Source organism: Condylura cristata, unplaced genomic scaffold (assembly GCF_000260355.1).
Source record: "Condylura cristata isolate star-nosed mole 26May11 unplaced genomic scaffold, ConCri1.0 scaffold00001, whole genome shotgun sequence".
Classification (NCBI taxonomy): domain Eukaryota; kingdom Metazoa; phylum Chordata; class Mammalia; order Eulipotyphla; family Talpidae; genus Condylura; species Condylura cristata.
The window spans coordinates 1,051,832-1,066,837 of record NW_004567102.1 but is presented as its reverse complement, the minus strand read 5'-3'; the positions used below and the strand labels follow the sequence as shown (position 1 = coordinate 1,066,837).

The 15,006-nt window shown below is 44.4% G+C and overlaps 2 protein-coding genes across 3 annotated transcripts in view; both read left to right on the top strand.

The window, feature by feature from the left end:
* The window catches only part of LOC101632690 (HLA class II histocompatibility antigen, DM alpha chain), a 16,393-nt gene extending 15,062 nt beyond the window's left edge, over positions 1-1,331 (top strand). The window contains exons 5-7 of the mRNA XM_012726289.1: positions 44-319; positions 571-699; positions 1,064-1,331. Of these exons, the coding sequence (XP_012581743.1) occupies positions 44-319; positions 571-699; positions 1,064-1,068 (410 nt within the window). The 3' untranslated portion in view covers positions 1,069-1,331. The remainder of the gene's footprint in view (positions 1-43; positions 320-570; positions 700-1,063) is intronic.
* Positions 1-15,006, top strand: part of LOC101632460 (HLA class II histocompatibility antigen, DM beta chain) — a 27,820-nt gene extending 12,814 nt beyond the window's left edge. The window contains exons 2-7 of one of the 2 annotated variants that reach the window (XM_012721727.1): positions 9,685-9,917; positions 10,517-10,798; positions 12,401-12,685; positions 14,040-14,156; positions 14,311-14,346; positions 14,687-15,006. In XM_012721727.1, the coding sequence (XP_012577181.1) occupies positions 9,863-9,917; positions 10,517-10,798; positions 12,401-12,685; positions 14,040-14,156; positions 14,311-14,346; positions 14,687-14,703 (792 nt within the window). In that variant the 5' untranslated portion in view covers positions 9,685-9,862 and the 3' untranslated portion in view covers positions 14,704-15,006. Of the gene's footprint in view, positions 1-9,671; positions 9,918-10,516; positions 10,799-12,400; positions 12,686-14,039; positions 14,157-14,310; positions 14,347-14,686 lie in introns of those variants that run through there. The other variant, XM_012721723.1, reaches the window with a different exon arrangement.

Genomic DNA, 15,006 nt, shown 5'->3' with positions numbered 1-15,006 from the left:
TTTCCCTGGGCCTCCTCTCACCCCTCTACCCCCTCTCCTCCAGGGATCCCTATTGCTGAGGTATTCACGCTGAAGCCCCTGGAGCTTGGCAAGCCCAATACATTGGTCTGTTACATCAGTAATCTCTTCCCACCCACGTTGACGGTGAACTGGCAGCATAATTCGGTCCCTGTGGAGGGAACGGGGCCTTTTATCTCAGCTGTTGACGGACTCAGCTTCCAGGCCTTTTCTTACTTAAACTTCACACCAGCAGCCTATGACCTCTACTCCTGCAGCGTGACTCATGAGATTGACAGCTACACAGCAATTGCCTATTGGGGTGAGACCCTTCTCCCTGGAAACCTGGTTCTTGCGGGAAGGGGGGGTGAGGGGGAGGTAAAAAGAAATAGACCCAAGGGAGGGCTTTTTCTCTTAACTTGGACCTCATGTAGTTCATTCTCACTTGGAGACAACCTCAAGTTTCCATGCTTTAGTTTCTTCTTTGTCATCCCAGACACCCACATCATTCCCTTGGGTGGGTGGTTGCCTAGCCCAGTCTCCAGGCTGACTGGCTTTTCTTTTCTTTTCCAGTCCCCAGAAATGCATTGCCCTCAGATCTCCTGGAAAATGTGCTGTGTGGGGTGGCCTTTGCCTTGGGTGTGCTTGGCATCATAGTTGGCTTAATCCTCATCATCTACTTCCAAAGGCCTTGTGCTGGTGGTACGTCAGGGACCTGGAGGTTGGGCAAGCTCTGGGAGCCAGATCCAGTGGTCCAGGCCAGATACATGGTGGGCACAGCAGGACTCTCCTGTGGCAGGGACAAGATATCAGGATCCTTAGGCTTTGGTTGGGGAGGCTTGTGTTGGGCATCATGGGGTCACACATGCACATAGTTAGAGGTCACAAGAATAACTTTGAGGGGGAATGGAGAGACTTGGGGGTCTAGGATAGGAAGGGTGCATGGAGATGATTTAGGAATAAGGAGAGATTAACTTCTGCAGGGTGTGCTGCAGGCAGTGGGGGGCCTTTGGGCAGGAGGGTGGTCCCCCTGGAATCTCTCTTCATCCTTCTCTCTCTCTCCTAGGCTGATTCTTCCTACCAGAATCTGATGCCAACAGTTCTGACCATCCAAGCAGGAGGTGCACAGATTCTCATGTCAGTCCAGGATCTTGCCTTCAGAGTGGATGTTCCTGGTACCCCCCCAGTGTATGTATGTGGTGTGTGTGTGTGTGGTGCGGTGTGTGTGTGTGTGTGTGTGTATACAGGTTTCTCAGCTGGGGGCTCTGCTGTGCCTGGACTTGCATCCAGGGGTGACGTTCCTATCACAATCACATTCCAGACAATAAATCTGTTTCCTTAGCATAGGTGTGACTTCTTTCTTAACTCATGGTATTTGTTCCTGGTTATCTCAGCCACAGTGGGTTGTCATTCTAAACCCAACACGCCTTAACCTCCTCAGTCAGGAGGGAAATGGGAACCCCCTGACTCCTCCCTGGACTCCCATCCTGGTCTCAGCACCACATGACAGCTTTTACTCCTATCAGTTTGTGCAAAAAATGTGAGAAGAAAAGGCAGAGCTTCTTTCTGATAATCTGTTTATGTAACAGTGAAGAAAACTCTTGTCTGTTTTTCACACTTTATAGTTTGCGAAAATGTTTATACCTAATATAGTTTGCCTTGAGAAATCTGTAACTCTCTTTCACCTTCAGCATAGCTGGGAAAATAAGAACTCAGGAGTGAGGGATGCCATTCAGCTCAGTCATGTCAGTTCTTGAAAACTGTAATCAAGCTCTTGAGGTGTGAGCAGCTTGGATGCTGCTCACACAAGCTGGTTTTGGCCTGAGTGGACTGTCCTAGGAGACTATGACTACCCTGGATGAGTGGGGTGGGATGGGGCACATGCCTGGGTGGGAATTGTCTTACCTGGGCTTGTTTGCTTGCTTAGGTTCAGGGGTTTGCTTTGGAGGAAGGGGTAGCATCATGGTTAAGAGTAAAATGACCTCACTAGCAATGGTGAGGGAGTCTGTTCTTCTGTTGTACCAAAATCTAATCTAATCCAATTCTTCCCAGAGGCTGACACCTTCTCTGAACCATCACATTTCTTTTTATTTTTTAAAAAAATATTTATTTATTTATGCATACAAGAGTTGGGGTGTAGGCCAGAGGTGTGTGTATATTGGGGGTGGTGGTGAGAGGCTTCACCAGAGACAGATTGGAAAGCAAAACAGGCAGGCAGATTGACTGAAATACACTACCCAGGGGAGCAGCCAACCAGACAGGAGAGGTCTGCTGTGCCATGTGGGTCACCTCCCTGGCTAGGGGGGAGGGGGCGGAGGAAGGGGGGAGGGACTGGAATTCCTGCTGCAGTGACTGTGGAGAGCTTCACAGTGCTGACACTTGTGCCCCCTGAACCATCTCATTTCTAAGAACAGCACATTTATTGGTCAAGAGTGTTGGTTCTGGAGCCACTGCCATTACCCATGTAACAGTAATGATCAGACTGAGGGAATCCATGTGGGAGAAAGTGGTAAAGTTTGCACCGACAGGATTTGCTGATGAATTGGATCTGGAGTGTAAAATAAAGAAATCCAGAGAGTAAATGCAGTGCTTTTTTAAAAAAGATTTATTTATTTGTGCATACAGAACTGGGGTACAGGCCAGAGGCTCAGGGGCGGCGAGAGGCTTCACCAGAGACAGACAGAGTGGGGAGCAGAACAGGCAGATCCACGAAGTACACTGCTGAGGGGAGCAGTGGGCGGGTCAGGAGAGGTCAGCCACATGTGGATCTCCTCTGGGGCAGGCGGGGATCAAACTCATGCGCAAGTGGCTTTAGCTACTTAGTGCTGTGCTTTAACCTGCTGCACCACCAGGGAGGGCCTGCAATGCTTTTTAATCATCCCTCCATCTTCTACCCCTGCTCTTCTACAGTATTCCCCATATTCTACAGCATTTTCAGTATTGCTCTATTCTGTATACCACAGCTGTACTGGTCTTTTCAAAAGTCAAATAGGACTATCACTTGTTAGATCACCCATCAGTTCAAAACCCTTTAATGACTTTTCTTGTCAGAGTAAAAACTGAAGTATTTAGAATGATCTATAAGAATGCCTCAGATCTGCACTAGTCCATTATCTCTGGAACTTCATTTCCCATTTAAAAAAAAAAAAAGGTTTATTTATTTATGTACACAGAACTGGGTATAGGCCAGAGGTGCAGGGGTGATGAGAAGATTCACAGAGACAAAGAAGGGAGCAGAACAGGCAGATTGACAAAATACACTGCTGAGGGGAGCAGTGGGCGAGACAGGAGAGGTCTGCAGCACCATGTGGATCACCCCCTGGCTGGGGATTGAACTCAGGCTGTTAGCTTCGTAGCACTGCACTTTAACTCATTGCACTTTGACTCACCAGGGAGGACCCTCATTTCCTCTTTAAACGAAACAAAACAAAACATGGGCTCTGGAACCAGACTTCTGGGAGTTCAATTGTGACAGTCAAATTTCAGCTGTGTATCCTTGGGCAAGTTATTTGACCACTCTGTGCTTCCTTATCATTTTCTGTAAAAAGATGATGGTAACTGTGGTGTCCATCTTAATGGCTATTGTGAAACTTAAATAAATTAATATCTCTAGAAAGTTTAGAATAATGTTTAGTACAGACTAAAGGCACTCAATAGCAGTGAGAATTTTCCCAGGGAAACTTAGCATCACCTGCTTTCTCTTCTGGACCTACTCTGAATCAAACTTCATAGACTGTTTTCTCCCTTTGAGATGTCTTTCTGTTTCCACTTCTGTCTCTAGTGTTCCCTAGTTCTTCCCGATTTCTATTTTCCAATATATCTATAAATTGCTTACCAGTTAAAACTATTTTTTACTTTGCTGTGTGACCTTAAACTAATCCCATTCCCTCTGAGTCTCAAATTCCTCACTTGTGAAATGATGGGCTTAGGTCTAATGCCTCTTGTTATGCATCCTGTGGTGTCCCTCACAATGCTTGAGAAGCATTCGGGATCCTCTGTAGTGTAATGACTCTTTCCTAATTAAAGATATTACCCACTCTCTCTAGAAGAAATCCCATTTTAAAATAAACCTGTTTAGCCATTTTTCTTTGACAATATCACGTCTGTCTTCACTTTAGGGCATTTGCCCAGGTTTCTTCCTCTCACCAAATGCCTTTTTTATTCTGATAAGTTTTCTTTCACAGTAACCATTGCTGTCGATCCAACCTCCCCTCTTATATGAACATAGCCCTAATCCTCCAACCCTCACTGATCTGCACTGAACTCCTCTGAGACCTAGAACACGTTCCTCTCAACACATTTACCCTCTCAAGACTTTCCTCTCAAGAACAGGTTGCTTTGTTTCCTGTGCTTGTTTTTTCACCCAATGAATTCATAATTTCTTATAATTCACGGCTGATAAACAGGCGAATACTCCTACCAACACAGCATGGTAATTCTAGTTTTCTTTTAATGTCATCAACAAACACTTGACATTATTTGACTTTTAAATGCTGGCAATATGGGCGGGAAGTGGTATTTTGTTTTAATTAATTTGCTTTTTTCTCATTACTAGTGAAGCCAAGCATCTTTTCATAGGTTGTCTTCTGTAAGCTGCTGATTCATATCTTTTGTCTATTTTGAAAATGCAATTTTCTTGTAAATTTGTGGGGATTTCTTATATATTTTCTGAAGTCAGTATACTTATCAGTATAAGGATTGCAAATGCTTTCTTTCAGTTTGCTTCGCTCAGTTAAACTTGTATACAGTTCCTTCTCTGAATAGAATTACTTGATTTTGACAGCCGAAAACCCTTATGGCTTATGTTTTTTATGATTTTAAGAAATCATTTCCAACCCGAAGGAAGCAAAGTTGCAATTTTTTGCTGGAATATAAGGTGACATGGTGGTATTCCATTTTATCAATGAGAATATTTTAAAAGTTTTTGGACCAGTTTCAGTATATAAAGCTCTAAGATAATAGAAGTTACAGGGATAGTCACTCAATTTCCTTGGTTTGTCAGTTCCTGTGTCAGTATCTTTTCTTTATTTAAATTTATAATTATAAACCTATAAATTTAAAATTATATATCATATTACATAATATATTAATGTAGGCAGATTATTTTCACTTACATTCCATAAAATCATTTTATTCTAATTTTCATGTATTTATTAGTTGAGATCATTTTAGGATGATGTATCTTCTCTAAATAGTTTTGAGATAGTGGCTATAATTTGGAAAGGAAGAAACTCAAGGGCTTTTCATAAGATAATTCCTTCTTTTCTGATAAATAATTTTTTTTTGGTCTTATATTTACCTAGACATATATTATATCCCAATAAGTGTTCCTAATAGCATTATTTAAAAAAAAAATTTAGATCTTTATTGATCTGGAATTTTTTTTTACATCGTATGAGTGAGGATATAACTTTCTTTCCTCCAAAGAGTAAACTGATCTTCTTAATACTATTTACCAAATATTCCACTTATTCCCAGGGATTTAATACCAAGTTCCTCTACATGCTTGGATTTATCTTTGAATTTTTCAATTTCCTTGGTTTGCCAGTTCCTATGTCTGTATCACATTATTATGGCTTTTTAATATATTTTAGTGTCTGGTAGGGCTAGTTTCCATTTCTTTGTCCCCCAAAGTTCACATTGCTCATTTTTATTAAAATTGTGTGACATATTCATAGGCATTATTCTGTGTACATTTGAAAATCAGTACATCAAATTCTTCCAAAATCCTTTTATATTTTGGTTGGAAAAGTGTTTATATTAATGATCTGGGGAGAAATAGACTTTCTTCACATGTTAGGATGCTCCATTTATGAATATGGTATCTCTTTTCATTTCTTGAAGGCTTCCTTTTAGGTACTTTAATAGTTATCATAAAATTCTTTTTTTTTAACAGTTATTTATTCATACAGAACTGGGGTACAGGCCAGAGGCACAGGGGCAGGGAGAGGATTCACAAGAGACAGAGTGAGAAGCAGCAGGCAGATCAATAAAGTACACTGAGGGGAGCAGTGGGCAGGTCAGGAGAGGTCTGCGCACCATGTGGGTCACCTCCCTCCCTGGGGATCGAACTAGTACTGAAGCGGCTGCAATAAGCTTGCAGTGCTGCACTTTAACCCACTACTCCACCAGGGAGGGCCATTATCATAAAATTCTTATGTGAGAATTCATATTCTTTCATATGTGATAGTTTTTATTGTCACCATAAATTATCAGCAATTTTCAAATTGACTCTTAGGAGTCAACCTGAATCTAAGACTTAGGTGTAACTCTGGGCAACCACTAACTTCCCTTTACTTCCACTTTCTCTTGGCAGAAATAATAACATTCAAGAGTTGTAGTAACAAATCAGATAGGCTATCCCCTAGTAGTTGAAATAATTTAGCTGCAGAAAGGAAGCACGATGAAGGAATTACCCAAGGATCAGGATCTAGTGAGGAGAGGGAGGCCGAGGAGAGATGGGGATGGTGTGGAGGGTGAGGTTGGACAGACTGAAAGTAACATAATCCTGGCAGGTGTAATTTTTAAGGAAGTCACAAGTGTGGTCTCACGCTATTTGTGATTGACGAGTTGAACAATATTTTTGTGTTTATAAAATTGAGTTAAAACCATCTGTCCAGAAGAGGAACATAAGAACTTGCAGGGAAGTTAGGACATACACAGAAGAGATTTATTATTACGGCCAAACTCTCAAGAAAAACATGAGACCACGCTTCCTTTAAAGTGCAATGTTGGCAGCATTATTAGTTTCTTATTTAGCCAGGCCTTCATCCCATTGCCATGTTTGTAGAACTGTGTGCCTGGACTGTGACGCCAACTGCCTTCCTCTTCTCCAACATGAACTGAACCCACAAGGCTCACCTACAGGCCCTGTGAATGGAGAGGCCTCCTTGTCTACCACACCCACATGACTTCTCCTTTATGTCCTCTGGCTTTATTGCCTTTTTTTTTTTTTATAAACTCTTTATTCATGTTTACTCTCACTCCCCAACTGACCAATAAGTGAACGATGTGGGGGGCAGAGTCTATATTTTCTACCCAGATAGTTCCTGAGAGCTTTGTACATGAACACCAGGTTGGTCCACTACTGGCATGTGGTGATCAGTCTAGAGGAAGAGCAAAGGGCTAAGGAGAGGACTTACTCTTTGGGTACTTGCACAGTGGCAGGAAAAAGGGGACAGTAGGTAGGAAGCTGGCTAGGGATCCCTAACTTCTACCTAAATATTTATCAAATCACCAACAATGGACAGAGCAACTAAGATAATCTTTTGGGTTGACTGGAAGTAGAGGACAAGATATATTGGGAAAAAAATATGGTTAGGAGAAGAGGGAAAGGAAGACAGTGCTCTACTGAGCACAGGTCTCTAGGGTTTTCTGTGCAGCTTTAGTCTAAAAAGCACCTACTTTCTCAATAATAGAGAAGCGAAATCTTTCACATTTCCTACCGCTGCTTCACAAAAGGTTTCACATCTCCTTTGACTACCAGAGCAAAGACCTAAACACGAGAGGCCATTGTGTTCAGCCTCAGCATGTGGGTCTGTGGTTAGGGACATAGGATAAGCATTTGTGTGAGAACAGGCTTTGCAGATATTGAAAACACCACCCTCCCAAAACTGGTTCCTGTGAGATTAGAAAGGAGAGGAGGATGTAAAGGGGACGTGTGTGTATGTGTAAGAGAATTCAGTTTTGAGAGCATACAAAGAGAAAGTGGAAGCGATATTGGTTCTAAGACCAGTAGAAGGAACTCAGAACAGAAAGATAAGACTTGGATGGGCTGGGTGAGCTCTGGTTTCCTTTCTTAGTGGAGGCCACCACTAACTACCTTTATGGGGATCATCCTAGTCCCAGGATGCAGTGGATGTAGGCACACTCAGCTGTGAGTGTGTGTGTCTGTGTACCTTTGGGAGTTGTGTGTAAAAAGGCTTCAATATCCCTAGACTTTGGCTAGGACTCTTTGGACCTGTTTTTGAAACTATAAAGTGAGGACAATGAGCAGACCTTTAAGATTAAACGAGGTAGCATGTAAAGGGCTTACTTAGCATGCTACCTGTTGCAAAGCCGCTCCACTTTGGGACTCCGCATCCCATCTTCTACTCTCTCCAACACACTGATGGTTCACTGGCAAAGTTAGCATATAGAACAATCTTACGACTGAGGCTCAGTGGAGGTATGGGGTGGCCTTGAAACATGGTGGTGCTCTGGGCCATCTCACTTAGTTGCAATAGCAAAGCTTTCATTTCTGATCTCATCCTTTATTCACTTTTGGTTCTTTCTTTATTGCCTTTACATTTTTTTTTCATAAATAATCAGATTCTTTTGAGGTCAGGTACTTTGGGGGAGGATAGATCAGTGTGGTATCAAGGGATTCCCTCTTAATCCTCTTTCATTATTAAATCAAATCCAACAACTTTCCAAAACTCAGGTGGGTGAGGATAGGCATCTTTGAAGGCTGCTGAGTAGGAAAAAAAAAAAATAAGGTTTTAAATCTACAATGGAAAAGAAAATCTATTAATTGTATAGTTCTCAACGGGTAGAAGAATGTATTGCCATTTAAAATGTGTCTGGAGGGGGAAAAAGTAGGGAAACTTTCTCATTATTTTAGTGGCTTCATAATGCATGAACCTACTCCAGACAGATTGGACCAGAGAGGGAAACACACAGGGGAGTTATGATTTGGGGGGAGACAGATGTGCTTTGGACATTGGCTGGTCATCAGCTCTTCATCAAGAGGATTAGGTGGTCTGCCCTCATATGACTCAGAGTGTATGTAGGCGGATAGGATTTCCTGCGTCCAGAAATCAGCAAGGAGGAAATGAAGCTCCTCAGTCTGGAACAGTAGAAACAATTGGAGCCCAGGAAAAGATTTTCTAAGTCTGTGACCTGACTTCTGAAACAGGACTGCATCCCTTAAGCTGAAGTCTTGGTTTGAAGCTGTTTCTCCTTGCCTCTTTCCTCCTTAGCACCCCTTGGCTGCCTTCCCCAGAAGGACCTGTCTCCTGGGTGTCGGATCACAGCAAGGGTAATGTAATAGCTTCTAAGTAACCTCCCCTGAAGGAACAAGAGGAGGTGCCCTCCCTCTGTTTAGGGACATTGGAAAACAACAGTTAAACCAGAGACTGTCCCGGCTAATGCATTCTGCAAATATTGGGAAATTCTCTCCAGTGATCTAAGAAAATACACTTCCAGACTAGTTATTGCACAGAAAACGAATTAAAAATAGACTAGCAGGGCCCTCCCTGGTGGCGCAGCAGGTTAAAGCACAGCACTGAGAATCTAAAGCCGCTTCCGCATGAGTTCAATTCCCGCCTGCCCCGGAGGTGACCACATGGCGTGGCAGACCTCTCCTGACCGGCCCGCTGCTCCCCTCAGCAGTGTACTTCGTAGATCTGTCTGTTCTGCTCCCCACTCTGTCTCTGGTGAAGCCTCTCACCGCCCCTGAGCCTCTGGCCTATACCCTAGTTCTGTATGCACAAATAAATAAATCTTTAAAAAAAAAATAAAAGAAAAATAGACTAGCAGAGCTCCAAAGCTTAGGGCAAAATGAGGCTTACCTAGTAACTGATGACGCTAGGCTGAGGCACTCAGTGATTGGTTTCCATATTTGCTCCCGCCTACCTCACCAGTCTGACTATATCTGTTTGGGTCACTGACTTCAATGAGTATATGTGGAATAACTTTCCTGTCTAGGAGCTGAAAAACTATATATCACTCACTGAGTAGGGATCAAGGGACCTAGACAACTCCATATTCCACTTATTGCCTGGACTTCATCTAATCTACTCAAGCTTATGCCACAGGGGAGGACCCAAAGTCTCTGCAAGAGCTGGTTTAGGGGACTGAACCCCCCTATTTCCCAGAGCAGAGTATGACTGCACTCCTGCCGCTGCTGCTGGGCCTCAGCCTGGGCTGCACCCGAGCAGGTAAGAACATTCCTTCCTCTTGTTTCTGGGGAAGGGGGCTATGCTATTGATTGGATTCAGACACCCAGGCATGTTTATCTCCCCCTTCTAAACTCCCGTAACACTGTAGTAATGCTAATGATAATGAAGCTGTACAGCTATTTGTGCAAATATATTTCCTGCTGGGAGGAGGCAAGCGAAACAGGTGTCTTGTTTACTTCTGCATCCCAGCTACAAGCACAGTTGCTGGGCCCATAGCAACTGCTTCATAAATATGAAGAAAGTGAATATTTAATAATATATGGGGCTGATTCTTTCCTTCAACCCCTTTTCTCACTCAATAATTTGCCAGAGGAAAGTCTCATCCTGGATAAATCATCATATTTAAACAGGCTGATAGTCTTGAACTACTCCTGTCTCCATGCTTAGAGCCACATAAAAAGGAAATAGGAGCTCAATACTTTTCTGCTTGCAACATTACTTCCCTTGGTCCAAGTTCTTAGAGACTCCAGTGCAGGATCCTGGTCAGTACCTGCTGCCCAGGAAGGGAAACTGTGGTCTGCTCACTGGCTGGGCTTCTGGCCCAGGCTCTAACCCCCGCCCCTCTCTGTCTCCTGTAGGTGCCTTTGTCACCCACGTGGAAAGCACCTGTGTGCTGGATGATGATGGGACTCCCAGTGATTTCACATACTGTATTTCCTTCAACAAGGATTTGCTGACCTGCTGGGATCCAGATATGGGCCAAATGAGCCCTTGTGAATTTGGGACACTGTATTCATTGGCTGCTTCCATCGCAACTTACCTCAACAATGATGATAACTTTCTCCAGCGCTTGTCCAATGGGCTCAAGGACTGTGCCATACACACCCAGGATTTCTGGGAATCACTGACCCACAGGATAAGTAAGGAGAGCGGGGGCTTATTAGGGAGTATAGGTAGGAGAGGGAGCAAGCACATCCTCAACAGGCAGGGGATTTGAGATTTGGGCAGGAAAGAAGTACAAAATATGTGAAGCTGCATTGTGAAATGAGGTCACCCTGAGGGTGACCTTCTGGGGGAAACAAGAGGGCTGAGGGGGGTGAAGCAGGAATAAAATAGCCGGCTAGCTACTTAAGAAGGGGCTGCTTGGGACTGTGAGGAGCTGCTTGGGGCGGGGGGCAGTAAGCATTGTCCTCCTACCTAGGCATTCTAGGGTGCACCACCACGTTCTGCCAGGGCCCTGTCAGAATAACCAGAGTGGCTTTTCCTGAATTGCTCGTGTTTCTTTATCTCAGGTGCTGTTGTTCAAAGTCTGGGAAGGGCCCACGCATGGGAATATTTGGAAAAGCCCCCAGGAAGGTTTTGACTACCTTGCTCTCTTGCCTTTAACCCTTTGCACTGAACATGGGTTAAAGAAAACTTGAGATGGGTTAAAGAAAACTTGAAGAACCTCATAGAACAAAGCAGTGTGTCTTAAGATGTGATTTCAGAGCATTCTTTCTCACAATTGCTTGGGGAAGATGTTTGTTAAAATTAAGAAATGGAATAAGAATGTCTGGGGATGCAGGCTAGGGAATCTGCATTTTAACATGATTCTTTAGATTTTTTATTTAACATTTTGCTTTAACATTTTATTTAACATTCTGCATTTTTAACATGATTCCTTAGATTTTTATTTAACATTTTGCTTGAAAAGGATAAAGGTAGAAGCAATCAGGAGGGTTTCCTAGGAGTATAAACTAGTGAAAGATGATGACATGAACAATCTCATGAAGTTGGACTAAACTCATCCAAATTTAAGAGATGGTGTAAGTTAGGCTTATTTCCTTAAACTATCCAAGAAAAGAATCTTGGTTTAGCATATTAATTTGTCAGCCCAGATTTTTTTTTTAAAGATTTATTTATTCATACAGAACTGGGGTACAGGCCAGAGATGCAGAGGGTGAGAGGATTCACCAGAGACAGAGTGGGGAGCAGAATAGGCAGACTGACGAAGTACACTGCTGAGGGGAGCAGCGGGCGGGCAGGAGAGGTCTGCTGCATCATGTGGATCTCCTCCAGAGCAGGCGGGGATCGAACTCATGCTGAAGTGACTTAAGCTTCTTAGTACTGCGCTTTAACCCACTGCGCCACCAGGGAGGGCCCTGTCAACCCAGATTTGAGGAAAGAAATCTTTTTCTACCTTTGCAAATGCATCTTACAACTCTGGGCAACTGCCTAGCTTTTGTGCTGGAAACTGAATACAGTGACTTCTGAAACAGCTTTCAGTGCCATTCGGTCTTCTATTTATTGTGATCAAACATAATTTTGGAGCTAAGAAAGGAAGACACAGTAATGGAATGGGAGAAAAGAAAGAACGAAACTGGAATAAATTCTAACCTCTGGTTCTGATGAGTTGTAGGACGGAATAGGATGGGGTGGGGGGCAGGTGTGGAAAATCCATGAAAAATCGAAGTAGACAAGGGACGAGGCTGGAAAAGAGACCCCGGGTGGCCTTCCTCACACACATGCTCTCCTCTGTGCAGGGCCACCATCCGTGCAAATAGCCAAAACCACTCCTTTTAACACGAGAGAATCCGTGATGCTGGCCTGCTACGTGTGGGGCTTCTATCCATCTGATGTGACCATCATGTGGAGGAAGAATGGGGAACCTATCCTCCCTCACAGCAATGCCCCCAAGATCGCCCAGCCCAATGGAGACTGGACCTACCAGACCGTATCCTACTTAGCCACATCCCCCTCTTATGGGGACACCTACAGTTGTGTGGTGGAGCACGTTGGGAGTCCTGAGCCCATCCTTCAGTACTGGAGTAAGTGCATGGCTGGTGGGAGGGATTAGGGTTAAAACAGAGAGCTAGTGTATGGGCGGTTCAAACAGAATTCCAAAAGGCAGAGAGCAAGGCATGGATAGGTCCATGGAATGTGTGGAGATGAAGAGGCTGAGAACGAGTGTGAATCTGGAAGAACTTAGGGAGGGTTATGAGAAGACAGGGCAATGGGATACAGGCCTGAAGGAGTTAGTTACCGTAATTGCTATGGTGGTGTGGTTGATGCCAAGTGCTTGCCTGAAGGTGCAGGGGGAATGTCTGTCCTGAAAAGGGGATATGACTAGGTGACTGCATTTTCAGAACCAAAAATTACGATGCAGTGTTCTAAGATATTCAGAGTCTGACTATCATGTTGTCAGCACAGAAAAGGGAATTAGAGAAAGAAAGTTGCAGAAGAAAGGGGTCTTTCTCTTGCTGCGGGTGTGGTACTGAATTTCAGCTGCTTTATGAAGGAGGGAAAAGCCATGACTGGGGGCCAATTTGGTGTGTGTCCTTGGGGGCTGATAAACAAGGAACCATCACCATTGCTTGAGCCCCAGGACGGGAAGAAGTTAAAGGAAATAAGGGCAGTTCTTAGAAAAGAGTAAGAAATGAGGAAGAGGAAGGGTGTCTACAGAGAGTCAGGGAACTGAATCCCAGGCTGGCTGCTGAGACCAGGCCGCCCTAGTGGACTCACACTGTTGGGCACTTGAGGAGCAGAGGGCTCACCTGGCCTCTCTGGCAATGTCTCCTTCACACCGGGCACAGGAGTTTCCTTTGGTGGTGGAATGTTCATTTTAGCACTGAGAAAGGTTTCCCTGAGGGACACAGTTCAGAATAAGACTAGTTCTGGGAAGTGGGGGCTATGGAATGGCATGGAGGCAGGTTCTGGAAGGACACAGGGAAAGTCTGGAGGTGAACAGGTGGGGACACAGAAGTGCTCATGGGGTGGAATCACTGGGAATTCAAAAAGTTGGAAAGACATTTTTATAACAAACTACTCAGTCAGGACAAGTCAGGGAGCAAGCGCTACTCCGTCAGGGATGAGGAACCCTTCGCTACTTGGTGAGGTGCCTTTGGGGTGAAGGAAGAACAGAAGATACCTTGAGGGTCTCACCGTATGAGACAGCATCTGAAAGCTGGAGTGCTGCCTCTGAGGAGACGGCCTCTTGGTTACTCTAGAAGTCAAATTATCCACGGGATGGTTTTGCAGAAAGGCCGTTTCCTTGGGAGCAGATTGGTGCCTGCTAGACCCTTGAGGGTGCAATAGACACACTGACCCTGCCAGGAGAGGTGACATTTGCGTGCTTTGGGACGCAACACAGAGGTTGGTTCTAGGAAGTTTCTATTTTTGCAGCTTCTGGACTGTCGCTGATCCAGACAGTGAAGGTTTCTGTGTCTGCAGTGACCCTGGGCCTGGGCATCATCGTCTTCTCTTTTGGTTTTTTCAGCTGGCGGAGAAATCGCTTCTCCGGTGAGTAGGCCCCTGAGCCCGGGGGCTGTTCCCACTCTTATCTGTCACTTGCTGTTTGTGATTGATTATCCCATTGCTATCCCTTCTGCTGTGAGTTCTGCCAGATACTTTCATCCACAACACTGTCCTCTAATCAGGTATTTTCTTCTCCTAGGCTACACTTACATCCCTGGGTCCAGCTATTCAGGAGGTAATATCTCTGTCGGTTTCTCTGCCTGCTGGTCCTTTGGAGAGAGGGTCGGGATGGTGATGGTAGAGGCTCAGTACAGGGTTCAACGGAGGTGAAATGCGTGATTTAAGCTGCCATAGCTTTTGGGATTTGGAGCAGGAAAGAGGAGGGCCTTCAGCTTCCTCTTCAGCCCAGTGGAGTATCTATGGGAGGAAGCTGACGTTGGCTCTTCAACGCTAATCCTTGGGGATCTAGAATCTTCAGTATAACCATAGGAAGGGGTCTGACATGAGTGGCTAGAGGCAAATGATGAGGTCAAATTGCGTTGAAGCCTTATTATACCTTTTTATTTCTTCTGCAGGTCAGCACATTTCCTAGAGGCAGACTCTGAGAACTTTCACTCCCAGTGAGAAGATTCACTTTTAATGCTGTTGCTGTACGCACAACAGCCCTGAAACCTCAGAGGAATCCTGGAGCCTATGGCTTTTTCAGCCAAGTATTTGAGTTTTCCAGCTACCCCTGTGTAAACTTTAACGACTTAGGGGGGACTCATTCCTGGGAATATTCTGTAAAACTGTCCAAGGCCATTTACCTGAGTTGATTATAACCGCAGAGAGGTTAAAGACACTTCTGGGGATACCAGAACAACGAGTTGCTGGTGGTCATCTCTGAGGAATAAAG